This window comes from Psammomys obesus, unplaced genomic scaffold, assembly GCF_907164565.1.
Source record: "Psammomys obesus unplaced genomic scaffold, mPsaObe1.curated_primary_1811, whole genome shotgun sequence".
Taxonomy (NCBI): domain Eukaryota; kingdom Metazoa; phylum Chordata; class Mammalia; order Rodentia; family Muridae; genus Psammomys; species Psammomys obesus.
The window spans coordinates 2,859,797-2,886,863 of NW_026590699.1; the positions used below are offsets into that span (position 1 = coordinate 2,859,797).

The following is a 27,067-nucleotide window of genomic DNA, read 5'->3' on the forward strand; positions in this document are numbered from 1 at the left end:
AATAATAATAATAATAATAATAATAATAATAATAATAATAATAATAATAATACAAATGGGATGGACATTGGAGGTAGGAGAAAACAAGTAACAGGACAGGAGCCTACCACAGAAGGCCTCTGAAAGTCTCTTCCTAGCAATGTATCAAAGCAGATATTGAGACTCATATCCAAACCTTCGGCAGAGTGCAGGGAATCATATGAAAGAAGGGGGAGTTAGTATGACCTAGAGAGGATAGGAGCTCCACAAGGACAAAATGTATCTGGGCACAGGGGTCTTTTTGTGAGATAGTATCTCCAACCAAGAACCATGTATGGTTATAACCTAGAACCCCTGCCCAGATGTAGCCCATGGTATCTCAGTATCCAAGTGGATACCCTAGTAAGGGGAACAAGGACTATTTCTGACATGAACTCAATGGCTGGCTCTTTGACCCTCCCCAACTGAGGGAGGAGCAGCCTTGCTAGGTCACAGAGGAGGACATTGCAGTCAGGCCTGAAGATACCTGATAAGCTAGGGTCAGATGAAAGGGGAAGAGGACCTCCCCTTTCAGTGGACTTGGAAAGGGGTAGGGAGAAGATGAGGGGGGGAGGGTGGGATTGGGAGGGAATGAGGGAGCAAGATACAGCTTAGATACAAAGTTAATAAACTGTAACTAATATTAAAAAATAGAATTTTAATTAAAATAATAATAATAATGATCTAACAGATTGTGAATGGAGTATTATATGCTAAGCTGGCAGGCAAAGTGTGGGTGAGTGAGACTACAGCACTCGTGTCTCCCCATAAATATATATCCACTACAAAGTAGCACAGCAACAGAACAGAGCTCATGACAGACCTTCCTTCCAAGTGCCTCAGCTGGGATGGGGCTGTGAGCTGGCAACCTCAGATGCTGCTCTGGGAAAAACAAAACTGGCCTGTCACATGGCCAGTGCTGCTCTGTATGCGTTCTCCCCACGATGGTCTCTACATGCAGCGACCAGCATCACCACCAGCTTTCACAAGCTTGAGCCAGTGCCCACCTGCCACTCAGGACAACTAGCAGCCAAGCTGTCCCAGGAGAAACATGGCATCGCACCACTATTCTTGCCCTAAATCCACAGCCTGAATAGTGAGTAGTTTTGAATGAAAGTCCAAAGGCAATTCATGAAACCTGGATTGTTTTTATTTTTATTTTTCTGAAATTTCAAGATAAAAAAGACAAAGTCCCAGGGTGAAGGAGTTGGGGTGCGGCCTCAAGGCTCTCAGTGATAATGGCTATGTTGTCCACATGTACATGCATTAGGAACGTGGGACGTGGAGAGAATGATGTCTTACGTGTGTAACGATCATTGATACATTAGACCTTTTTTCATACTACAACAAAAAAATTTCAATTCAACCAGAAATAACGTCAGTTCTTTTAGAAGAATAGTCTTTAAATAGGATATGCTCCCATATCATTGTAGACAAGTATGAAATTCTCAATAAAAAATGTAACATGGAGAAAAATGTTATGGCATAACAAAGTTTGGATCATTTTAGAGCACAATCGATACTTAAGGATTTTGTTCCTGCTATTCTTAAACGTTTTTATAAAGCAGACTCTAAATTATTTTAATTGTTGAATAAAAATAAATGGGAATGAGATGTCATAGGAAGTACATATTTAAAAACAAAATGATTGACATCTTTAACAAATTCAGTGCTTTGATTTTTCATTTCTGCTTGGGTAGGAAAATATATGCATGTAGATCTTTTTTAGTCAGCCATTGAAAAATCACTTTTGGAAAGCAGGCGGGTTATAAATTATAAATGAGTAAAATAGAGCAGAATTCATGCAGGCTTGTATCTGACAGTCGGTATTAAAGGAAAGCAAATATCAGTATACTGAAAGTAGACTCTGCAGGGACAATAATAAAATTTTGCAGCTTCCTTTGTTATGTGTCATTCTATCTGGGTCACAATAAAACAGTGTGATCAGAAATATCCTGCTTGTGGCAGAATATTTTAAAAAAATCACTCCATTGCATTTTGCATGGAGGGAATAAGTCCCTGATATTAGACGACCCTGAGAAGACCCAAAGTCAGCTCCAGTACATGGCAAGCACAGGGCACACAGACTCTCTGTTCTGCACTGGCTGTGTGATGTGGGGACACCACATTAGCTGAAGCACAGGACAAGCAGTTGTTAGATTTCACGATTGAGAAACGTTTTCATCTGTAAAAGGCATGTGAATTCACAAGCAAATGTCATATTCACAAATCCTGCTTATTTGAGTAAAAGACTTAGTATGATCTTCACTTTGTAGGATCAGAATGTGTCATGGAATAGTGGCATACTCCAGTCCTAGAGCCTAGAGTAGAAGTAGGTTTCTCAGTTTACTGTGCAATTGGAGAGGTAAATGGTGTTTATGCGCAAGTTACTAAGCTAAGAGCTAGGAGCTTGCAGAAAACTTAGGTAGAATGGATAAGAGAACAATCAGGCTGGCCAGGGCAAATTCTGTGTTTGAATTTATAAAAAAAAATGTGTATATACATATATATAGAGAGAGAAAGAGTGAGAGAGAGGGTCTAAGGACCCTCTACGGTGTCCTGCAGGTGGGGCAGCTGATAAAGAAGCTGTGGTTCCAACACTCAGATTAAACAGAGATGATCAGCCAAGCCCTCCGCAGTTGGAAGCCTAGGATGCGTTCTGTGCTCAGCGAGTGGAAGGCCACCTGTTTTGTGTTAAAGCTGCACCTCTTCCCCTGCACAGGTACCACTGTGCCCGCTCTGCTGAACAGCACTTCCAACCAGCTCTGCCTGCACTTCCAGTCGGACATCAGTGTTGCGGCCGCCGGCTTTCACCTGGAATACAAAAGTAAGATTGATTTCTGCTTCTGTTGGGGCAAAGGCGCATCCTTCATAAAGCCACAAACCCTGCTTGCATCAAACAGTGACATATTATTGTTCTAAAGCTCCACCTAAAACTTGTGCAAAACTAGGTTTTACTAAACATAAGCTTAGTGAAAGGTATTTTCTGTAAACAGACTTCTAGAGCAATGCTGAAGTTAGTATCGGGAATAATTAGATGGACTGACTGTGCTTTTAGCCCATTTCCATTAGGAAACACAAGCCAGTCATCTGTAACATGACTGATCTTATGTGTGACAACAAATACTCACATTAGCATCCCCAAACACAGAATATGGTCTTATCAGTAGACAGTGCCATAGGGCTGTCCCTGTGGACCCTCAAGGGTTTTAAAACAAGACTTAGATGGGAGCGGGCATTTCAGAGGCCTTGTCTGTGTGTTACTCATTTTAATTGGAAAGAGACATCACAGAGGAGAGGTCAACTTTTATAAAAATGGATGTGAGGCTGCATTAATAGTCTGATAAATGGGACTACAAAGGTCAAATTCACAGCCCCCGCCAGTGTTGGGTAATTCAGGTGAACCTCGTAAATGTGAAACGTGAATTTCCAGGGAAAGTGAGGTTTATTCGGGGTGTGTTTTCAGGCTCTGAAATGGCTTGGTGTTGGTATTATCTCCTCTAATAAGCGGTTGCAAGTGAGCAAATACGTGGGTTAGCTTCAATAAGTGATTTTTAAAATTGAGATAAACAGTTTGCTGGAGTGTAACACATGTATTTTCAAAAGGCCACATTCCAGCTGATGATAAATATTCATCAGCAGCCACCAACCACAGGCCCATTCACACTCCGCTTAAACCTCCCTACTCATTACAGGCATTTGCATGCAAGTGTGTTACAGTTTCTGTGAATAGGACCGCTCCAGTGACAGTGTAAAACAATCCTGCAAATGTTACCTATGTAGACTAGCTCTGGAAAATTCTGCTACTTTGATCCATCCAATGAGGATTCTGCAAATAGCAAACACACCTGTCACTCACGACTGTGTTAGTCAGTCCATTAATATTTTTGCCTTGCTGGAACTGATCACTGTTTTTAACCCCTGAGACGTTCTTTCCTTTCTCTTTTTGGGGAAGGAGATGCTGGTAACATAATTAGTCTGTGACTATTGGGGATAATTATCTACTTTGCACATGTACTGTAGCTCTATTAGCATAATTGTCTCCATCCCAGGATATTCTTAGTCAGTAAGAGTCTTTCAAAGAGAGACCAATTTCCTCCTATCTCCCACTGAAATGAAACCTCTTCAGGAATCCAAGGCCTTATATGAAGATCTAAGACCATAATTAATTAATGTGTTTACTTTTTCTGTGACTGAACATGATGCTGCATTTGGACTTGGACTATTCCAGGTAGTTGTCCAGATGTTGTTTCTATAGCTCACCTCATTTATGTATTAAAAGAAATTCCTGCATTTACTTTGATTTCTCATACCTGTTTGAAAACAGGTATTTTAAAGTATGTGTAGAATTAGCTTTACCCTTCTAAAGACTATTGACCTAAACTGCCAACAATCTTAATATTTTAATACATTGAGATATTTAGGCATGTACTATAAAATACATATTTCCAAATCTCTATAAAAATTCTAAATTCATGTTTTTAGTAGAATATATATTCATAAAATTAAAAGAAGAAAGCAAATCTTGGAGCATATGCCATGCAGAATCTACTTGAAATTCTGTCTGTCCTCAGACAGCACTGTATTTTTGAGTTAAGGAAAAAAAAACAAAGCAGAAAACCTGTCACCATAAGGATGACCGAGAGCACAGAGACACAGCAAGCATTTCGCCAGGAAGACTCTTTGCCAAGCACCTGAAGGCAGGTGCCCCAGCTGCCCCTGGGAAGGGATGCCATGGGTATCCCCATTTTAGTAATGCTAACTCTACATACAAGCCGAAGCCTAAGGACCAAGAAGCTTGTTGAGACTGAAACCTCTACCACAGTGTCTTGTTCCTTACCTGCATCCACCAAGAACTCCCTGGTCCTTGTATGAAAGGCCAAGCCTTAACCCAAAAGAGCACTGCAGATTTCTCAAACCCAAGCCACTTATATGTGAAGGCATGATATGCAGTTCCCAGAGTGTATGATTAATGTGTATGATCTAGAGCATCCATATGTATGTAATGTAGGAAGCACAGGAGCATATAGCATCTATGAGCACTCGAGTTTCTAAGACTGAAGATCCAGGGAGCTGTGACATATTTCACCCCTGCTCTTCTGAAAATTGGTGCAGTAGGGGCTTCTGTGGACAACAGCGGACTTCTTGATGGACCCTGTCTGGGTCCCTGAACCGATGGAGAGCTGATCCCAGCCTTGAGTGCTTTGCTTAAGTAAAGCCGACCTGTTTTCTTAAGTCCTAACTCTCCTGTGCCTTCTCTCTGAGGGGGTTTGCCCATTAGAATTGAGGTCACTCAGGTCTCTCAGTATTGAGATGGGCTCAGAAAAGTTTTGGTGTTATACTTCAGCTTTTTCTTGTTAAAATAAAAAGGGATGTTTTTTTTTTTTTTTTCAGGTTCTTATATCTCAAATGGATGGGGCTTCTAAATTTTCTCAGTCAAGCGTATGTGTGAGTTAGGTATTTTTAAATTGCTGCTGTTGTTATTTTTTTAAACCATGCTTGGGAGTTTTAAGGGTTTAAATTGCCCTAGGTCAAAAAAGTTATGTGAATGCTCTCTGGGAAGCAATAAAATTTTGCAGAAGACCTGTGATCCCAGTCCTTAGAACTGGAGGTAAGGGTGACCAAGAGTCCAAGATCTTCTTTTGCTATATAGTGAATTTGAGGCCAACCAGCGATATGTAAGACCCTGTCTTAAAAACAATAGTGAAGAGAATTAATTAAGCAAAAAGTTACGTACATTCATAAATATCAAAGTGTAAAATATGTTTAAAACCTAATAGTTTTATTTCATTCCTGTGCTACCTAGTTCTTAGTTTCTTAAATGACAAATGAGCTTGTCTTGAGTGTGTACAGTTGAATTACTTGTTTTGCAGATTTGGTAAGAATTGAAAGTCTTTGAAATGTGCTCATCCAATTTTAAGCAATATCAGAATCTGATGTGCTTTATTGTTAAATGTATTGTTCTGAAATGAACACTATTCATTGTCATAAGCTCTTAACCACAAAGATACTTACAGTCTAAGAAGGCACAAGCTAGTATCAAGTAGCCTCAGATCTCTAGAACAATAAATATCACATACACATTGACAATGAACAAATATGCATTTTAAGAACGCAGTATCACAATTTGAGTATATGCTACCTCTCTGTAAATCATAGGTCAAGAACATATATGTAGGGCAAGTGTATTAAATTGGGTTGGCAGCAGGGATGCTTTCATAGATGGCTTGAGATAAGCAGGCACATTGTACATCTATAACTATGTTAGTCACTTTGTGTGGTAGTTTGAATGAGATGTCCCCCATTGTCTGACCATTTGAATGCTTGGTCTTTAGTTGGTGGCTTTGGGGAATGCTTAGGGGGTCTGTCCTTGCTGAAGGAGGTTTGTCACTTGGGAAGAGCTTTGAGGTTTCAAAAGACTCTAACAATTTCAAGTTTGTTGCCCCTGCTTGATACTTTTCCTGTGTGCCTTGGGAAATGTGAGCTCTCAGCTGCTGTTGTGGCTGCTTCTGCCACTGCTGCTACCATGTCTTCCTGATGCTAGCTATGCTTGACTTCCCCCTTTGATGGGCTTTTATCCCTCTGAAATCACTAGCCCAAATAAACCCTTCCTCCCATTAGTTACCTTGGTCACAGGGTTTTATCACAACAGAAAAGTAACTGATGCCATATACCAGCCAAAGAGCTAAAAGATAAAAACAGCAGGCATGTCAGACATTAAAACAAAATAAGTGTACTAGAATTCCAGATATATTTTAATAAGAAGATACTATTATAATGAATTATCTTACTTCTGTCAGTATACCTGCCTGAGCAATTGCTCTACTGAGTAGTGAGGATTTCAGTTAAATCTAAATATCTTAGAGTTGCTAATTTTTACCTGAAAAGATTGAGAAGGCCCACAAAAATGAAGTTTCATTCAGTTTATATGTATCAAATGTATGATGTATCAAATGACTACATTTGAATCCCCCACCCCATTAATATAACATACCCTGAGAACCTATCACAGCTGTGGTTGCAGACAAAGCCTGGGACTCCTATTCAGAATCCCTGACACTGCAGTAAGTGCCTATGCGGGTAGAATTATTTTTGTGTAATTGAGGAAAAGTTCAAGTGTAGTGTTTGACATTTAACAACCCTAGCTGAGTCTAATGGTCTGACTGTTCTGAACCAGCTGTCGCTCTAGTAAGCTTAAGTGGAGCGACTCTGGAATTTGTGATGGATATAGCTCCATGGCAAAGACAGCTGGCAACGCTGCATTTTTAGCAGTCTTCCCCTTTCATGCAAAAGTGTAACAAATTTAACCAGCACGCCCACCTAGTAGCCCTGTGGAAAGTAGGGAAGGAGGATGCTTCATTTTCTCCTTCAAAGTGAGGACATGTTCAGATGTATGTCTTTGGTGACTGCAAAGTTGTTCATTTTCGTTCATTTGTTAAAGCATTATTTGTCACTAAAGAACACCCAGCTTTAAAACATTAGCTCTTTAATCTTAAAACGCAGGGTTTCATTATCAGTAAAAGTGATTTTTAGCTAGTGACTGAGATTCTTTATACCAAATTTGTCACCTCTTTATCCACTATGAAACAGCAGATGTAGAATACTCTGCCCCATGTGGAGTGCTTTGTGACAGATGTGTGCTAATTGCTTGCAACTGTGCTGGTCACTGTGACATAGCATCACAGGCTGAGGATTAAACCACATTAAGTTCATTTCTCACAATCGTGGGGCTAAAGTCCAAGGCCAAGGTGTTGATAGAGTCTTTTCCTGATGAAGACCCACTTTCTGAGTAGTAGGTTCTGTGCAGAGCTGTCAGCATATTGCATTTCCTTCCTATAATAGCACTGACTCCATTGTAAGATCAGGGTCATTCTGACCCAACTGTAATCCCTTTCTAAAGGGCCCAATTTTAAATCACATTTGGTATTAAAATGTCAACATGTGAACTTTAGAGGGACAGATATTGATCACATAACAATAAGAATCAAGACGGAAAGGAAGAGAAGGAGAAGGAAGAGGAGAAAGAGGATGAAGAAGGGGAAGAGAAAAAAGAAAAGGAACAAGGGGAGGAAGAGGGAGAAGAGAACATTTTTGCTGCCATAGGTTCTTGATGTGAAACTGAGGAAGTTGCTGTAACATCAACACAGTCACAGGGATGATGACTCATTACTTACTGCTACTTGGCTTTGGGTATAGGTGGACTTTGCCTGGACTAACCATGGACTAACCATGGTTGCACAGGTGACGGTTTTGGGATGAGCAGTGCTTCCAAGTGCTGTGTAACACCTGCCCTCCCTGTGTTGCTGATGGTGTTGCATAGACCACATGCAAGGAACCTTGGAAACCCAGTGTTGAATAAGGTGAAAAATGGCCCCTCTGAGGTCTTACATGATTACTTTATGTCATTAAAGTGCTACTATTCTCTGGAGCACCTTACAGGAGATGCACAGCTTCTTCTCTGGATACAGAAAACAAGAACCCCCACTTTACGGAGGCCTAAGAGCTAAAAGTAGGAGGAATGAAAACAGTGTTACTTACCTCAAGACGGACAACATGTTACAGATGTGACTTCTCTTGGTCCCACGTGTACTCTAGACAATCAATAAAACAATATTTTATAGTGTTTATGGACATTTTTGTAAGTATTTGGCTCTTTAAAGAATGTGGTCTAAGAGTCTGAGTACACAGTGGTACTCAGATCTTTCTCAAGCTGTACTATAGAGCAACAATACTAAAAACTGCATGGTACTGGCACAGATACAGACTGGTGGATCAATGGAATTGAATAGAAGACCCTGAAATAAACCCACATATTTATGGATACCTGATTTTTGCCAAAGATGCCAAAGACATTCAATGGAAAAAAACCCAGCATCTTCAACAAATGGTGCTGGTCTAACTGGATGTCTCCATGCAGAAAAATGTAAATAGACCCATATTTATCACCCTGCACAAAACTAAAGTCCAAGTGGATCAAAGACCTCAACATAAAACAAGACACACTAAACCTGTTAGGAGAAAAACTGGGGAAGAGCCTTGAACTCATTGGCACAGGAGACACCTTCCTGAACAGAACACCAACAGTACAGGGTCCAAGAGCAACAATCAATAAATGGGACCTCATGAAACTGAAAAGCTTCTGTAAAGCAAAGGACACTGTCATCAGAACAAAACAAATGCCTACAGATTGGGAAAGGATCTTCACCAAGCCTATATCTGACAGAGGGCTAATATCCAGTATATATAAAGAACTCAAGAAGTTAAACAGCAACAAATCAAGTAATCCAATTTAAAAATGGGATACAGAGCTAAACAGAGAATTCTCAATAGAGTAACATTGAATGGGAAAGAAACACCAAGAAATGTTCAATGTCCTTAGTCATCAGGGAAATGCAAATCAAAACCACCCTGAGATTCTACCTTATACCCATCAGAATGGCCAAGATCAAAAATATGCTGGAGAGGTTGTGGAGAAAGGGGAACCCTCCTCCACTGCTGGTGGGAATGTAAACTTGTACAACCACTCTGGAAATCAATCTGGTGCTTTCTCAGACAACTAGGAATAGCGCTTCCTCAAGGTCCAGCTATACCACTCCTAGACATATACCCAAAAGAGGTTCAAGTACACAATAAGGACATTAGCTCAACCATATTTGTAGCAGCTTTATTTGTAATAGCCAGAACCTGGGAACAACCCAGATGTCCCTCAATGGAGGAATGGATACAGAAATTGTGGTACATCTACACAATGGATTATTACTCAGCAATCAAAAACAAGAATATCATGAAATTTGCAGGTAAATGGTGGGATCTGGAAAAGATCATCCTGAGATCATCTGCTATCCCAGGAGCAGAAAGACACACACAGTATATACTCACTCTTATAGACATATAATATAGGATAAACCTACTAAAATCTGTACACCTAAAGAAACTAATCAAGAGAGAGGACTCTTGCTAAATTGTTCAATCCCTATCCAGAAAGACAAAGAGGATGGACATCAGAAAAAGGAGAAAAGAGGGAACAAGTCAGGAGCCTGACACAGAGGACATCTGAAAGGCTCTGCCTTGCAGACTATCAAAGCAGAAGCTGAGACTTATGGCCAACTGTTGGGCAGAGTGCAGGGAATCTTATGAAAGAAGTGGGAAACAGAAAGATCTAGAGAGGAGAGCAACTCCACAAGGAGAGCAACAGAACCAAAAATCTGAGCACAGGGGTCTTCCCAGAGACTGATAATCCAACCAAGGACCATGCATGGAGAGAATCTAGGACCCCTGCACAGATATAGCCCATGGCAGTTCAGTCTCCATGTGGGTTCCATATTAATGGGAACAGGGGCTGTCTCTGACATGAACTGATTGGCCTGCTCTTTAATCACCTCCCCCTAAGGGAACAGCCTTACCAGGCCACAAAAGAGGACAATGCAGCCACTCCTGATGAGATCTAATAGACTAGGATCAGAAGGAAGGAAAAGAAGACCTCCCCTACCAGTGGACTTGGGAAGGGGCATGGGTGGACAAGGGGAAGGAAGGGATGGGTTGGGAGGGGAGGTGGGAGGGAACTAGAGAGGGGATACAAAGTGAATAAAGTGTAATTAATAAAGAATTAAAAAAGAAAAAAGCTGAGCATGAACCCATGTGAATCTGCAAGCAACACTCCTTCATGGTTTCTTCTTCAAGTCCCTGCCCTGCCCTCCCTCAGTGATAAACTGTAACCTAGAAGTGTAAACCAAATTGATCACTTTCTACCCTAAGTGGCTTTCACTCTTAAGGTTTTCTCAGAACAAAAGAATAAAGCTAGAAGACTATATTTTGACTTCCCTTTGATAAATACTACAGTCTGAGTCTCGCCATTTGGATTTACCTCCCTCCTTTTTTCAATTATTAGGTTTTTGTTGTTTTGAGCTCTTCAGGCAGAGTAACTTGTGAAATGTAGAGAGTACAAGCTATGCCTGTGGCAGTGAAAGAAATTTTGAGAAAAATCTTTGGAACTCATCTGCATTTGTCACTTTTGCAGGTCCTGGTCATCCTATACCATGTCTTTGATTTTAAAGCACATGTTTATCATGTGCTATCCATAATTTTTACTTCTGAGATTCAAGTGTGTGTATTTCAGAGGCCTGATGGGCCATCTGCTCGCCTCCGGCTCACAACATTCACATTTTATGATCAGCAGTAGTCAAGCCATTAAACTCCATTTTAGGTCAAATTAGAACACTTATCTTTTTAATGGCTTTGTTTCATGATCTTTGCTTCTACAGGTTAGCTTCGTGGAAGTTAAAAATCTTCCTTCTTACATTCTAAATCAAATTGAAACTTTATATATCAATGCATCTTAAAAGTTCACATTTTAACATCAGAGTGGATAGGATAATAAATTATAAAACTCCATAATGTGTTAACCACCTTCCCCAGCAAATGGCTATGTGATCTTCAGTTTTATGAGAACCATCTTTACCTTGTCTCCAAGGAAATCAAGGAACCTGGCTGTTCATGGAACATCTTTAAGTGGCATCCCTCATTCGGTGTTTCACATCATCATATGTGATATCAGTTGTAAGTGCACCATGATTAGCTAGGGATGGAAATGCTGTCAAAAATCTTGCAAATGATATTCCAGTCACATCTTCCTAGATGTTGCTGCCTTTGAAACATTAGTGGGGAATTTTCCTATCAATATGTTTAAAAATAGTCAACTTTCAAAAAATTTATTACTATTTAATTACTTATCTGTTTATGAGACCAAGTGCCATTATACAGGCTGGTGGCCTTAAATACTCAGTACCTCTTGCTCAACGTCCTGAGTGCTGTGCCTACAGGCATGTTATAACACTATGCCCAGCTTAACCAGCCTTTAGGTTTGTGGAGTTCTTAGACATCAATATATCAAGGTGAATAACTCATACAGCTACAAGGCTTTCCATCACTCCTGTGACATATCTTCTCAAGACTTAACATGAGATACAGTCCAGTCACCCCAGACAAAAACTGCTGTCCCAACTCAATATGCATGGCAACTTTGGTAACGGGCTGCCCCACTCGCCTGAAGTACACTGATAAGCTCGTGCTTGCTTAGACTCACCTCAGAACAGCACCCTGCCTGATGCTTGTCACACCGCCTCTGTTTTATATTTTGATTATTAATTTATACCCTTAAAAACAAATAAACAGGTATATGGGAGAGCTGAAAACCAAGCCTACATATGCCAAGAATTTAAAGTTTTAGTTTCTAATATATACAACTGCATAGGGATATTGAGATGGAGGTTCTTCTCTCTACATTGCAAATATAATAGTCTCTTTGTGGAACATTCTCTGTCTTGCCATATTGTTCTCTGACTAAAATGATGTCTTTGTGTTTTAATATTAATTAGAAAACAAGGTATATTTTCTGTGCTGATATCAGTATTATTTTTTAGAGGATGAATGTAGCTGTGTTCTCCTGTGTGACTGTCTTTTTTTTTTTTTATCTCTGGCAGTTTTACCTTCTATGAAAAACCTTAAATGGCTTTAAAATCTGTATTAGAAATACAACATATTGCTGTTTGATGTAAATTGTTTTATGATTCAAAAATGGCTGTTTAGGGAAAACTCTATTTCAATTTAGGAAAAACTTGTGACATAACTCATAGCTACTTCTCTCATATGTAATAATTGTATTCTGTGATGTGAAGTATTTCAACAAGTTCCTGTACCAGCCAAAATTCAACAGCAGGGTCTCAGATGGGCAATCCCACTAAGAAGAAATGGCACTCTGTCCTACTATCAGGATGTAGGGAAGGGTCACTGGTCTCTGGATGGTCTGGGATGCATGGCTTGTAGCTTCAGATTCACAGAGTAGATAAAACATGCTGGCATCTTTTTTTGGGGGGGGTTATTTTATTAATTACACTTTATTCACTTTGTATCCCCTCATAAACCCCTTCCTCCTCCCCTCCTGATCCCACACTCCCTCCCCCTTCTTCATGCATGCCCCTCCCCAAGTCCACTGATAGGGGAGGTCCTCCTCTCCTTCCTCCTGATCTTAATCTATCAGATCTCATCAGGAGTGGCTGCACGCTGGCATCTTATGGAAGCCACATCATCTACTAGATCAGCCAAAGATTTCTCTTGCGTGTTTCAATGGTATCAAATAGAAGACTCTCCTGGGGACAAAAGCATGAAGCATTTGTTGAAGTGGCTATGCTGAGCACATATAGCATTCCCTTTGATAGTGGCTGCTGTTTCTAAGATCTGTGTGTCTAGAATTGGAGGACCAGACCTAGTGCCTATATGAGTGAGCCCTGGGCTGATTCAGACACCCATTGCTACTGCTGCTGACATTCAAGTTCATCGTTGCTTTGTTGTTGTTTGTGTATCCCTGTGTTTGAAGTCCTAAGGGACGATATGGTATAGGTGGCGCAGTGTGGGTAGCTCTGCAGGAGGGCCAGGCAGAGAGTATTCTCACAGAGCAGGGGAGCTCAGTTATGAGATGACCCTGTTGGGACCAAGACTGTCTCTGCTTCTGAATTAACTTGTGCCCCAACCACTCAAGCCTCTTTCATCTGTGACATGATGCAATCATTTAAGAACAAGAGCAAAAATCCAAGATTACAAGAAGACTCACTAGTCTCACCTGGAGAAGCCCTTGTCCTCTTTCTTAGAGCACTGGAAAATGAAAGCTAGCGTTTATACTCAGCCAGGTCTTGGCAATAAGAATAGCTTGTTAATTAAATTAATGCAGTTACCATTGTCTATATTTCACATGATCTCTCATTAGAATGTACCCATCTTATAAAACATCAAATCTCCTCGATAAAAAAATGCATTTTATTCTATGAAATATACCATGTTTGTATATTTTTTCTTTTCAGAATGACATGGCTGTTAAATAAGACTAAAGGGTAATTATTCTAATATTTTGGTCTGGAGTCCAATAGGATATGACAAATTTCTATTGTAATCTGTGAGTTACTTAAATGAGGGGAATTATAATCTGAGGAAAAGACCAGGTTACAACATTTTATGGCTATAAATATTGGTCTCATTCATCTAAGACTGGACTAGCCGTGAGATTCTCATTGATGAGGTGGAAAACAGGGGAAAAGGAGAATGGATATGTTCCCATAAGTTTTTCCTAGGTTGACAAACCTGTAAAGTGTTTTCAGAATACCTGAAAGAGACAGAGAAGGGAATATCATTTCAGGCTTTACCTGAAGCAGTTCCTTAGTTGCATCAATATTAAAATTGGGGTTCTTTATGCTAAATGTGGAACTGACAACTTTTTTTGAATGCCTTATATGACGGGAATAAATTGAGGTGATATGTAAGAATTGTCTTGTGACTCTGATCAAATGTTATATAAAGCCCTTTGGTCAAACAGCAAGAGGAGGTGTGAAAACCTTCATTTGCTTCCACAGGGAGCAGTGGAAAGCAAAGTTTCCACCACTGGTAATAGAAGTGTTGCTAACATTCCCTGATTCACAGCATCTGTCTTTGTGTCCTTCTAGCGGTGGGCCTGGCTGCATGCCAAGAGCCTGCTCTCCCAAGCAATGGCATCAAGATAGGAGACCGGTACATGGTGAATGATGTGCTGTCCTTCCAGTGTGAGCCCGGGTACACTTTGCAGGTAGGCATCCTTCTGGGATTGAGAGCTAGGCTCTGCATGGCCATCTTTGGTGTTCATACCCAATGTATCTGACCTTTGTTACATTGTGGGTTCTTCTTTTATTCACCCTGTATCACCCTGGTTGAGCCCCCCAACACTAGATAGGACACATACAAGGAGAGAAGAGAAAGAGGAAATAGAAACATCCCTCAATCTAATTTCTTTCCTTTTGTTTCTTATTTGATCACAGTTACTAACAAACCCCAGCCAACCTCCCTAACTGACCAACAACCATCTGCCTCTCCTCTCTGGGATCTGACATTTATGTATCATCTGAAAAGTTCCAAATGTTACTTATACAGTCACAGGAACTATCTGTTCCTGGCAAAGTCACGCCTCTGCTAGAGCATGGGGCAAAGCATAGTTAGCTGCTGCAGACAGTCCCCATACTCCCATACCTGTGTTTAAAACTAAAACTCATTCTTATACTATCTCTGTGTTTTCAAAAGAACCCAAAGTTACAGAATTCTCACTACACCCGATGTTCACGCTCTGAGTCATGTCTCTGCAGCCAGTTTGCCTTATTCCACTTGTTCTGTTGAAGGAGCTATTGATACATGCTGTAAAACCATAATCATTGGAGTCTGCTTTGAAATACCAAAGCATCTCAGCAGACCTTCCCATTTTATTTTTAAACAATTGTTTTTATTTCAGAATTGTGTTTTCTTCCCATAATTATGCATAGAAAAACTAACAAACAAGGCAGTATCAGAATATCTATAACTCCCACTTGGTCCCTAATGAAGGGATATGCTGCTGAGTCTTGAGCATCAGCTCATTTGCATTTCCCATGATTCTATTCAGTAAATTACCACTAAAGACAAAGGGACTTTCAATGATTTTCGAGAAATGCTATAGACAAATTTTGCTATAAATTTTTAGTTTTTTTAAAGCAAAATTATGTGAGACATTTCCATAAACATACTATAAATGAATAAGAAGCAAGATGAATACAGTTACTGTTGTCTATTTTCTGTTTTAGCTGTGTGCTGCAAACAGTAGTAGTAGTCATAGCTTACCCTACTCATGTCTATATTCTTCATGTAATTCGTATCTCAAAGTAATTTGTCATATGTTTATAATGGCTTTGGATTTGATGTATTCTGGAAGGCTATCTCTAAGCTATGCTTTGCACCTAACTTCACTACATTTGATTCTTCTTCAATTGATGCTTGATTCTTGAGTAAGAATCAAGGAAGAGGTGGGATCAAATGTGATGAAATAATGGCACTGTATACAACCAGTCTCTCCACACATATGGGGTAAACAGCTCTACCAAGTACCAGTGGAAAGCACCTAGTGAAGACTAGATCAGTCCCCACAGACCATAAGGCATGAGCTCTGGGCTGTATCATCGGAGGACATGTCTATTAAATCCCCTGCTGCTTCAGTGCAAGGAACATAGAGATGTTATCATTATAAAGAAATGTCATTATTATATAAGCAAAGAACTACATATATCACTTTCATGAAGGCCAGGCTACAGCTCACAGCCCTTGGATCTTGATCTCACCTGGTGCTGCATTAACCACATGGACTCTACACAGTGGGTTGTAGAAGTTGAGTTTCACCACAGAGTTCTGCAGCTCTGTGATAGAAAGACATGCTTAACCAAGCATGGGGAGACTAATCAACAAGGTTCTTTGGGACAAGCATTGTACTTGTACTTATTATAGTAGAGAGAATTCCATTTCCTGTGTAGTGAGCTCCACATGCAAAGTTACCTCATCCACGTCCATGTGCTTTTTGTGTGGTCCTTTTTCCAGTGGCTTTTGTTAGAACTGACTGAAGCTGCATTGATAGTGTAATGGAAGTTTTGGTTTCTTTAAAAGCTCAGTTATGTTTTGTAAATAAGTTTTTGTTTTAATCCCAAGTATGGGATTTCAGTTTGGTTTTTAGTTTGTCGACAGCTGATAGTTGTCTCCTGCAGTATGGTAATTGTCAGCTGGTAACAGCCTGCCTCATACAGCACGGAGAGGAACATGGTTAGTGCTCTAAAAACATAAATATGAAAGCCCCCCCAAAAGAAATTATGGCATGCAGTGGTGTTGTGTGTTGAGGTGGCATCTTGAAGACAGATGGAGAGAAATGTTTGAACACAGCAGCTTGGAGAGAACTGCTTGCTGCATCTGCTGTTGATGGAAATTTATATAACCCCCAAAAGAACCCTTTGACCCTAAACAGCTGGGAGAAGTTAAAGGGGTCTACACCCTCTCTCCCTACTAACGTTCTCTCTCCAACTGAGGTTGTAAGTTGAAAGGGAGAGGCTTTAAGGAACCCCAATAAAATAGAATTTAACAATGAACACAACAATACAGTCTGCTTTTCTTTCACAAAATCTAACTTTCAGCACTCTCTTCTTCTGATTTCTGTTTGTTTGTTTGTTTTGTGCTGAAGATGTGATCTTGCAGCTTCTATTAGCTTCCTTTTTTACAGTGATAGTTCAAGACCTTGGAGAATAAATCCTCTTTCAAGCAGGGATTTCCTGTAACATACGATTGATACCCCTCCCACACATACTGTCCTGTAAGCTCACATCAGGTTGCTTCTTAGCCCTGCTAATGAAATGTAAGCCAAGCCACTGTCTTTCCTGCAAGGAGCTCTGAGCCTGGAGGGTGGGGAAAGTCAATATCTGCAAGAATGTCTGCGTGGGTGCCGAGCTGTTTTTGTTGCTAATGTGGCTTGACTGAGCACTAATTACCTCACTTCACGCATAGATCATACATTGTCCTGCAAAACACCACTACAAATGCAGTTCTGACAGAGAACCCTGTGTGACCTAGAGTGAGGCCAATGGACACTCGATCATGCAGATCCAACCAGCTGACAATAAATCATGAATATCTGATTGACCTCAGAGACCCACCCAATATAGATGTGTTTTCATGATCTTTTAAAACATAAAAATCCAAAAATTTCTCTTTGGGTAAGATCTTGAAGAGAACATCTCCAGGATCCAATTTTGTATTTGATGTATTATACAATTTTTTTTAAATCACTCATCCAAAATGTTTATGGTACTGTCCATAGCAGAATATGCTCTAGATTTGTAACAAATGACCGTTTTACTGGTAGCCTTCAATAAATATCTTTAAAGGCTTTTGCACTTTATGCTTAACCATAATTCAGGAGGAAATTTATTAAATATAATTTAATGGGCCACAAGATATATAAATACACGCACTTTAGTATCAGACTGTCATCTTGAAAAACACATATTTCAAGCTGGATGTGCTGGCGCATACTTTTCATCCTAACACTTTGGGAGACCGAGGCAGAGGGATTGTGAGCTTGAGGCCAGCAGGGGCAACAGAGCAAAACCTTGACTCAAAGCCAAATATTGTAGTAAAGACAATGACTTAGCTTACATTTGATGAACAAGAAGCAAACATAGTTTCCCTTTAGAACTATTTTTAAATTGCCAATAAGAATAAAAAAAGAAATTACTTTTGTAGCAGGATAATTATCTCTGAGAGCCAACCACCTTACCTTTGTTAACTGTACATGCAAATTTATGCTTCCTGAGTCCCCAGTGTGTACAGTTTGTGACACTTGTATGTGGTAGATGAAATATATGAGGAGACAAGGAGATATGGCAGAGATGGTCACTGAGTCACAGAACACTGCTGAAGGAGCCATTCTCAACCTGTGAGTCAAGACGCCATTGGGGTCAAATGACCCTTTCACAGGAGTCACCTAAGATCATCTGCCTCTCAGATGTTTACATTGTGATTTATAACAGTAGCAAAACTACGGTTATGAAGTAGCAACAAAAATAATTCTATGGTTGGAGGTCACCACCGCATGAGGAGCTATATTAAAGGGTCACAGCATTAAGAAGGTTGAAAACTACTGATGTAGAGCCTTCTGTTTAGAGAGAGCTCAGCACAGTAGAGTCCACAAATCTCTCCACTGCTATTTGTCCTTCAGAAGAGGGAGTTCAAGTTTTGAATGTGGAAGGTAGACTAGTGGTCTGTTTCTAGGCTCAAAAAGACCCCGAATTTTGAGGATTGATTTTCTGATAGTCCAACAGCAGCAATGAACTGCATTTCACCAGGCAGGGAACACTGAACCGCCTCTCATCCTGCGAAGATTAGACTGACCATGAACATGTGGCTTTCCCAGAGTCAGGAAAGTTACCCCAAAATGGACTGGCAGCAAATTCCAGCATACCATCCTCTCACTCCATACCATTTTTCCTCATTCACTCTAGGCTCTCAAGCCAAATGCTGTTGCTTGGGAAATGAGACCTACTCTGCCTGATTCTGTTTGTTGTCCTTAGGGATAGTGAAAAATAAACAGAAATGTTACCTATTTAGATAGTCAAGAAAAGAACATGTCTGTGTTTCTTGATTGATAGATTGATTGATTGATTGACATCTCCAAATGGGCCTCATTAGCAACAGTTAGATTCACAGGTTTGAAAGGGACAAAGAAAGGTCAAATGTTCCCATGCATTTCATCCCTAAACACTGTGCTGAAATTAACATGATCCTCACGGTTTTGTTTTCAACAGGGCCGCTCACACATTTCCTGTATGCCAGGAACCATACGTCGCTGGAACTATCCCTCCCCTTTGTGCATTGGTAAGTACACCTAGCCTCATTGAGTGACCCTCATCCAGCCAGCTTGCTACAGCCTATACCCTTGCATGCCCTGATCAAAGCACACACTGTCCCTTTCAAAGCACATATTATTAGAAATCACATTCACGTGGAGTAAAGTCACAGGAATGCAATGAGCTCCTCCCTGTGGAATTCAGGAGTTCGGCTTTCAGAGGGACTTTGGATAAGGCTACATTGAGAAATTCTGAGACTCCAAGCTCAAGGTGCCAAACAGTTCAAGTACATGCCAAAATTCCATTTACTAATTTATGAAGGAATATAGTAGTAGCATTGACAGGTTGAGTGGTTTTTCTGAATATTCTGTTAGCCTCAGGAAAAGCATATTTGCAGAAGCAAAGCTCAGAATAACAAGCAAGTCATTGGATTTCCAGAAAACAGCATGTTTGTATTCCATATAGAGGATACCAATGAGTACTATGTGTAGACACCCTTATTAACACTCCCTGTTGAGTAGAAAGAACCTATGCCTGAGGCCTAAAGCACTCCAGTACAAATTACGGGGCATACAGACCCCACCGAAGCCACAGATATCTTCCCCAGAGTCTGTAGTTACACTGCCACTGCCTCGAACAGCAGGCCCACTGTCTGCCTTCTTTTCCTGTTCTTGCCTGGGAGACCGTGTTCACCATTCCCAACCCCCAACCTCTTCTAGTTCACTGGGCGGCTGGCATGACGTAGACCAGCCAACACAAACCCAGCAGCACTAAATCTGCCATTATGTAGGATGTCCTTAAGTTGTTTATTATGCAGTTTTTAAACATGACTTCTGATTTTTCCGTATGTTCCATCTAGATAGTATGGAGGGAATCATCTGCTCTTGAGTTTGGGAGAAACCTTAGCATCACCTATCGGATTTCTACCCTTAGCCTCTGCCCCTTGTGCCTTGTCTAACTGGCTTTTTGTGAGGTTTGGGGTCTTTAACATCATCACCCTGTTCCTCAGACTGGCATTTCAGAATCAGGGCTACATCAGTGGCTTAGAACAGGGCTTGCTGTGGCAGAGGCTCTCTAACACTTCCTGAGTCTGTAGGGCATCAGACCTGATGCCCACACCCTGCCTAGGCAGCCTGTATTGTCTGGGACTGCTTTAGGAGAAAGGGCCATTTGTGTCCACAAAACAAGCAGCTTAGACTGTTGTGACATATCCTCTGGGCTTTCTCTGTTCAAGGATTTACTCTGCTGAGGACCAAGACAATATAGTATGCTTGTCCTCAAGGTCAACAAGACGATAACTGTTGTCTGTTTCACTGGCATCCTGATATCCCTGCTTCTCTAAAAAGTCTTAGCTATGCAATGACTTTGAGGGATGTACGGTTTAACTGTCTTGAATGAGACTCCTTACAGAGGATAATGTATGGCCCCAAACATGGTGAGCAGACAGAATGCCATGCTCTATAGTGGCCTTGCTCGGGAAAATAGTTCCCATTTGTATTCACCGTCATAGTCTCTTTCAAGGGAGCATTCTTCCTCAAAGGCCAGTGTTTTTTATGTGACAGACAAACATACACTTCTCCATTAACATGACTTCCACACAAAATGTGCCTTGTGTAAAACAGAGGTTTGTATCCCAGCCTTGGTCTGAAAGAAGAAACCAAAGGATGTCAAGGAGCCTGAGGATTTTTCCCATAGATCACCATTTTCCACATGCAGTGATTTAAGTTCTCTCTGAAGTGAAATTTATTCCTAGCAGATATATTCAGATGAGGGACCATTGTATTTGCTCTGTGCTTTATAACAAAATGTTTATTTAATTTTGAATAACTAGCTTATATTAGCAAGACATATGACTTTTACATGTCCTTTAATTTTTTTTCTTTAATGTTAGCAAATACTGAAGTGACATCAACTTCTATAATTTTAGGCAAGGCATGCAGATAGAGGCCCCATTGTCAAAACTCACATAGGACTGTAATGAGCCTTGAAGACTGACACAAGAAATGAAAGCATTTTGCAGCTGTTAGCTACAAAAGATCTATCTTAGCTGAGGAAGGTAGGAGCAGCAGTCTGTAGAGAGATAATACTTTACTCATCGCTTCCTGGAAACCTCATGTCCTAATTCCTTATAATCACAGAAATAATGGAGTCGAGGTACTTAAGCCACTTCCTAGGACTCCCTGAGCACTGGGGCCCCCTTCTTGGAGCTTAACTAATGCTGTTTTTAGTATCACATCAGGTCCTGGAGGGGCCAAGCAGCTTGCCAGGGCCCCCGCAGAGTTGGAACTCATACCGAGATCAGTGGGACCGGAGACTACTTGCACTGCAGAGTTGTCAACAGTATGAGGCCTGTGACATGGAATTAAAATGCATGTGTTTGTGCCAGAACATGGAGAGTCTGCACAAAATGAGACATTTAAATCCAGAAAAAGACAAAGTCCCTGATTTTCCCTAGCAAGTATAACCTGTCCTTTTGAATTGCAGCATTTGCTGATAGTTTTCCTCACAGACTGCTTACTGAGAGGGAAATGAAAGCATGAGCGAGGTAGGGGCAGGAGATGGTCAGGGCAAAGGTGTCAAAAGAACTCTGAGTCTTAGAAGTAGCTGCAGCCTGGCTATTTCGGGGCTGGAGAGATGGCTCAGTGGTTAAGATCATTGGCTATTCATTCATCCATGGGACCTGAGTTCAGTTTCCTGCACCCACATGGTGCTGGAACTCCTCTGGCCAATGCTGTGCATATCAGGTACATACATTGTACAATGACATATATGTACAGCCAAAATACCCATATGCATAATTTTTTTAAACATGGCACACTGGCTATGGGTTTCTCTCAGTACCCAAAAGTAAAGCTTTAGGGAGATCTGGTTTGACGCTATTCTGCTGGCTCTTTTCGTAAGTGCAAGGCTGACATAAGCTGGCAGTTCTCATATCACCAGGAAGTCATCCAGTGCCCAGTATCTAGATGCTCATGGGATACAGCACACTACCCCTGCCCTGTGTTCAGGATGGATAACAATACTGAAGACGGCATCTGTCTGTCACTCTAGTTTGGTGCCAGGTCTCACTGATGGTGACTATGCCAATTTTCTGAAGGGCTGAGGATCTGTAACAGATGCCCATATTTTATGACATTGCATTTATTTTATTTGTACTCAAAATCAAATGGGCCTTCTCAGAAATGTTACCATCACAGAACACTTATCTTCCTGCCTTTGTGACCATTAGCTGTCTTCCATTTATGTCCTCCTTGTTGGTGGATGCCTATACCTGCCCTCCTTTCAGCCAGAGGAGCCTTTGACTCTTTCAGCTAGAAAAGTGTTTGGTTTAGCCCCATACTGATGTGTCTTCAGCCCAGTGCAGGCCCAGACACCACACCTAAACAGACCCTACATGCCACACATAAGTCTCACTCACTGGCAGCTTCCTGCTAGACTTCTCTCTAAGTTACAGACAAGCTGGGTTTCATCTGAGTTGGTGTCTATAATTATGACTCACAGCAGAAGATATCCTCAAGTTTATAAAGTTATTCATTAACATGCAGACTATTTAAACCCAGGTACCAATGGCATGTCTTAAGAAACTAACCACAGTCACTAGGTTGGCTTTTACATATCATCTCATATGAAATTTGCCATTGTTGGGCAAAGTTTAAGTCCCTGCTGTACATGCTCAGGGCTTTCTGGCAGAGGCTTCTGAAAATATGAGCTGGAAACTTAAATAAGAGAAGTTTTTCATGTTTTACTCCAGATAAGACTGACATCATTTGCATAATTAGTTGAAAATACATAAAAATTGTCTTTTTAGTGAGTCATAAATTGCCAGACTTGGCAAATATTGGACACAGTAACATAGTATGTACATAATTTAGATACAGACTTACTATCTTCATGGCATAGAATTTTCTGGAATAAATGGTTGCGCAGAGCTGCAGTCTCCATTGGAAGGGGCTATACACATGAAGCTACTAAGGTCACTGGAGCCCCCATAATCAGACAGAGCTGGAGCATCCTACAGAAGAGAGAGTCTATCATAGTTGTGAAACTTCAATTCCTTACTCATTTGGCTTTGTTTCCATCTGTCAGATGGCGGTCATCTGAATACCAGCATTTATGACTGCTTTGGGCTTCAGGGATGGTACTCATTTGCTTACACACAGTAGGAGCACAAGTGAACCATCAGAGGAGAGGGAGCAATACTGCCACAAAAAAAAAAAGCAGCTGTAGAGCTAAAGTCAACCCAATGCCTGCTTACAATGCACTGGTAAACTAGCTGGCCTTGGCTGAGGGCCTAGTGTCAAAAGGCAAGTCAAGAAGCATCTTGATCCTCAAGTATCCCACAGTAAGGAGGAAGGCTGGGCCCCTGGATAACTAGCATCCATTCCCTGCATGACAGACTATTGTTAGATATCATCCCCAGGTCTGTGGGCTTTCTCTTTCCCAGTGTGGTCCAGTGAGCTGTGTTAGATTAGGTATCTGTGCTGAACACAAAACTCTAGGAGACTCCTGTTGTCTTTTGTTGAACAGCCACCTGTGGAGGGACGCTGACAAGCATGAGTGGAGTGATTCTGAGCCCAGGCTTCCCAGGCTCATACCCCAACAACTTGGACTGTACCTGGAAGATATCACTGCCCATTGGCTACGGTGAGTGAACCAGGAGACATTCTACTGAGTAAAGTCTTCCTGGGTAACTGATGTGTAGCAATCCATTGGCTTAACTGTGTCTTTAATTGAATGTTGATTTCAGATTTAAGTAGAACATTGACAGAATAACACTGAGACTGAAAGTTCTTTTTTTTTATTCTTTATTAATTACACTTTATTCACTTTGTATCCCCCTTGTGGTTCCCTCCCTCCTCCCATCCCAATCCCTCCCTTTCTCCACCCTCTGCATGCATGCCCCTCCCCAAGTCCACTGATAGGGGAGGACTTCTTTTCCTTCCTTCTGATCCTAGTCAATTAGGTCTCCTCAGGGGTGGCTGCATTGTCTTCTTCTGTGGCCTGGTAATGCTGCTTCCCCCTCAGGGGGAGGTAATTAAAGAGCAGGCCAATTAGTTCATGTCAGAGACAATCCCTGTTCCTATCACAATGGAACCCACTTGGATACTGAACTGCCATGGGCTACATCTGTGCAGGGGTCTTAGGTTAGCTCCATGCATAGTCCTTGGTTGGAATAGCAGTCTCAGGAAAGACCCCTGTGCTCAGACTTTTTGGTTCTGTTGCTCTCCTTGTGGAGTTCCTGTCCTCTCCAGATCTTACTGTTTCCCACTTCTTTCCTAAGATTCCCTGTACTCTGCCCAAAGGTTGCCTATAAGTCTCAGTATCTACATTGATAGTCTGCGGGGCAGAGCTTTTCAGAGGTCCTCTGTGTCAGGCTAACTGACTTGTTCCCTCTTTTCTCCTTCTTCTGATGTCCATCCTCTTTGCCTTTCTGGATAGGAATGGAGCATTTTAGCAAGAGTCCTCCCTCTTGATTAGTTTGTTTAGGTGTACAGATTTTAGTAGGTTTATCCTATATTATATGTCTATATGAGTGAGTATATATCGTGTACATCTTTCTGCTTCTGGGATAGCTCACTCAGGATGATCTTTTCCAGATCCCACCATTTATCTGCAAATTTCATGATTTCCATGTTTTTTATTGCTGAGTAATATTCCATTGTATAGATGTACCACAATTTCTGTATCCATTCCTCCACTGAGGGGCAGCTGTGCTGTTTCCACCTTCTGGCTATTACAAATAAGGCTGCTACAAACATGGTTGAGCAAATGTCCTCATTGTGTACTTGAGCCTCTTTTGGGTATATGCCTAAGAGTGGTATAGCTGGATCTTGAGGAAGTGCTTTTTTAAAAATTCATTCAGCCATGTGGTTCTCTTCAACGCAAATTTAATTTGCTGAATGATGCCATAATGTGACATCCCTAAGTCATCAGTCTCTTGATTTTTATCTCTTCCTGTTCTCATCTTGTCCTGGGAGTCAGTAGTAGTGACTCTTTGTGGCAATTTTTAGGGTTTTCTTCATGTTATGACACCTACTAGATGCAATATAACACATACATTTGGAAATATAGTATCTTATTAACTGTTTAGTTATATACTATCTTGATTATTTTTTTAAATTTTTTATTAATTACACTTTATGCACTTGTATCCCCCCTGTAGCTCCCTCCCCAGCCAACTCCTCCTGTCCTCCTCCTTCTCCACTCATGCCACTCCCCAAGTCCACTGAGAAGGGAGGTCTTCTTTTCCTTCCTTCTGATCCTAGCCTATTAGGTCTCATCAGGATTATTGATTTATGAATTTTGAGATGTATCTAATTATTAACTTTCCGACTTTCAGTTTATCTGCTTTAGAACATTTGTAGCTTTGATATGAACATAAAAACCTTATTTTGCTCTGATTTCAGAAGCACATGATTTTTGTGAAAGTCTCCAATTCTCTTCCATGACATTCTTCACCTACCTACCTTGTGCCTTCCTTCTCACTGTAGTCACTTCATCTGGGCTTCTGGTTTCTCTCTTTATTCTAAAGCCACAGTGTAGGTGCACCAAAGGAGGGACAGAGTGAAGGTCTCTGGTGGTAATAACTAGGTACGAAACACTTGGTATGTGGATAGGGAATGACCAGAAGCTATAAATAAACCATTGGTCAAGATGATGGTGGAGTTTCCAAAGTTTTTCCCTTGAGGAGCTTTGCCCATGACACAGCACATAGATAAAAAGCTGTGGAGAAGACATAACTGGCCAACTTACTCATTAGAGAACACCTGGAACCATGCAGTAGGATGAAGGCCCTGCATGGCTTAGCTATCTTCTTGCCAGAAGATGTTGTCAGCTAACATTTGGTTATATAGACAGATAAATGGAGGGCTTCAAAGGGCAGCTCAAGAAGGCCAACACATGGAATCTTGACTCAGCACTTCTTAGAAGCCATGTGGCAAAAGACAGGGAGGAAGACAAAAGCCATGACAAAGAGTTTGGGTGGCTTTTCCCTGGAAGACATAACACTGTAGACATGCACCAGAAACAGGTTGCAGAAACAATTTCACCCAAGTCTAACTTAGTGAATCAGTAAGTAGTTGGAGTCACTGTGGGAGTATGGTTGAGGAGTTTCTTACAGATGCACAGATGCCTCAAAAGCTGCTACTTCATGAAAAGTCCCACCACAATATGGACAACAAATCTTTAGGGCTACGTCTTTGTAACTCCATGGACAACTCACTTAGACACTCAGAGGCCTCCAGTTTACAGCAGCTCTTACTGCTTATGTATAATATTGTGAAGGAGCTGAGTGAATCTTGTAATATCAGGAACTTCCTGAGACTTCTGAGTTTCACTTACTTCTGAAGTCTTGTAAATTTTATTTGCTTCAAGAGCCTTATTAAAGACCCTTGCTCCTTCATACATCAGGTGTGTTTTAATTTAGAGAACAACATTCTACACCTTCCTTTGGCTTTTATATCTTTTTGTTCCTTTCTGGCATATTTCTCTGGGCTTTGGGAAACAGGATTGGATGATGCAGATGCCTGATTATTAGGCTGCTGTATCACATCAGTAGTCACTTAGTCTCAGAAGTTTGACCAGGTGTGAGTCTCTAGCACATCTTTTATTATTTAAAGAAGTTCCATTCCATGAGTAGTTGAAGCTGACAGCAATAGGAATCTTTGTGTACAAACATAAATGATTAGAAGCCAACTTGGTAAACAAATCATATCCATTTAACCAAACAATAGCAGTTGCTTGTGTACTGAAACTTATGACCTCCCAGGCCTGATTAAAGTACTGGATCTAAATTCCCTCTTATGGAACCAGCTATCAATCCTTGGGAAACAATTGACATCCAT

At 40.9% G+C, this 27,067-nt stretch overlaps 1 protein-coding gene across 1 annotated transcript in view; it reads left to right on the forward strand.

The window, feature by feature from the left end:
* The window catches only part of Csmd1 (CUB and Sushi multiple domains 1), a 1,555,059-nt gene that overhangs the window by 1,387,416 nt on the left and 140,576 nt on the right, over positions 1–27,067 (forward strand). The window contains exons 37-40 of the mRNA XM_055608400.1: positions 2,741–2,845; positions 14,508–14,626; positions 19,182–19,251; positions 23,751–23,867. Of these exons, the coding sequence (XP_055464375.1) occupies positions 2,741–2,845; positions 14,508–14,626; positions 19,182–19,251; positions 23,751–23,867 (411 nt within the window). The remainder of the gene's footprint in view (positions 1–2,740; positions 2,846–14,507; positions 14,627–19,181; positions 19,252–23,750; positions 23,868–27,067) is intronic.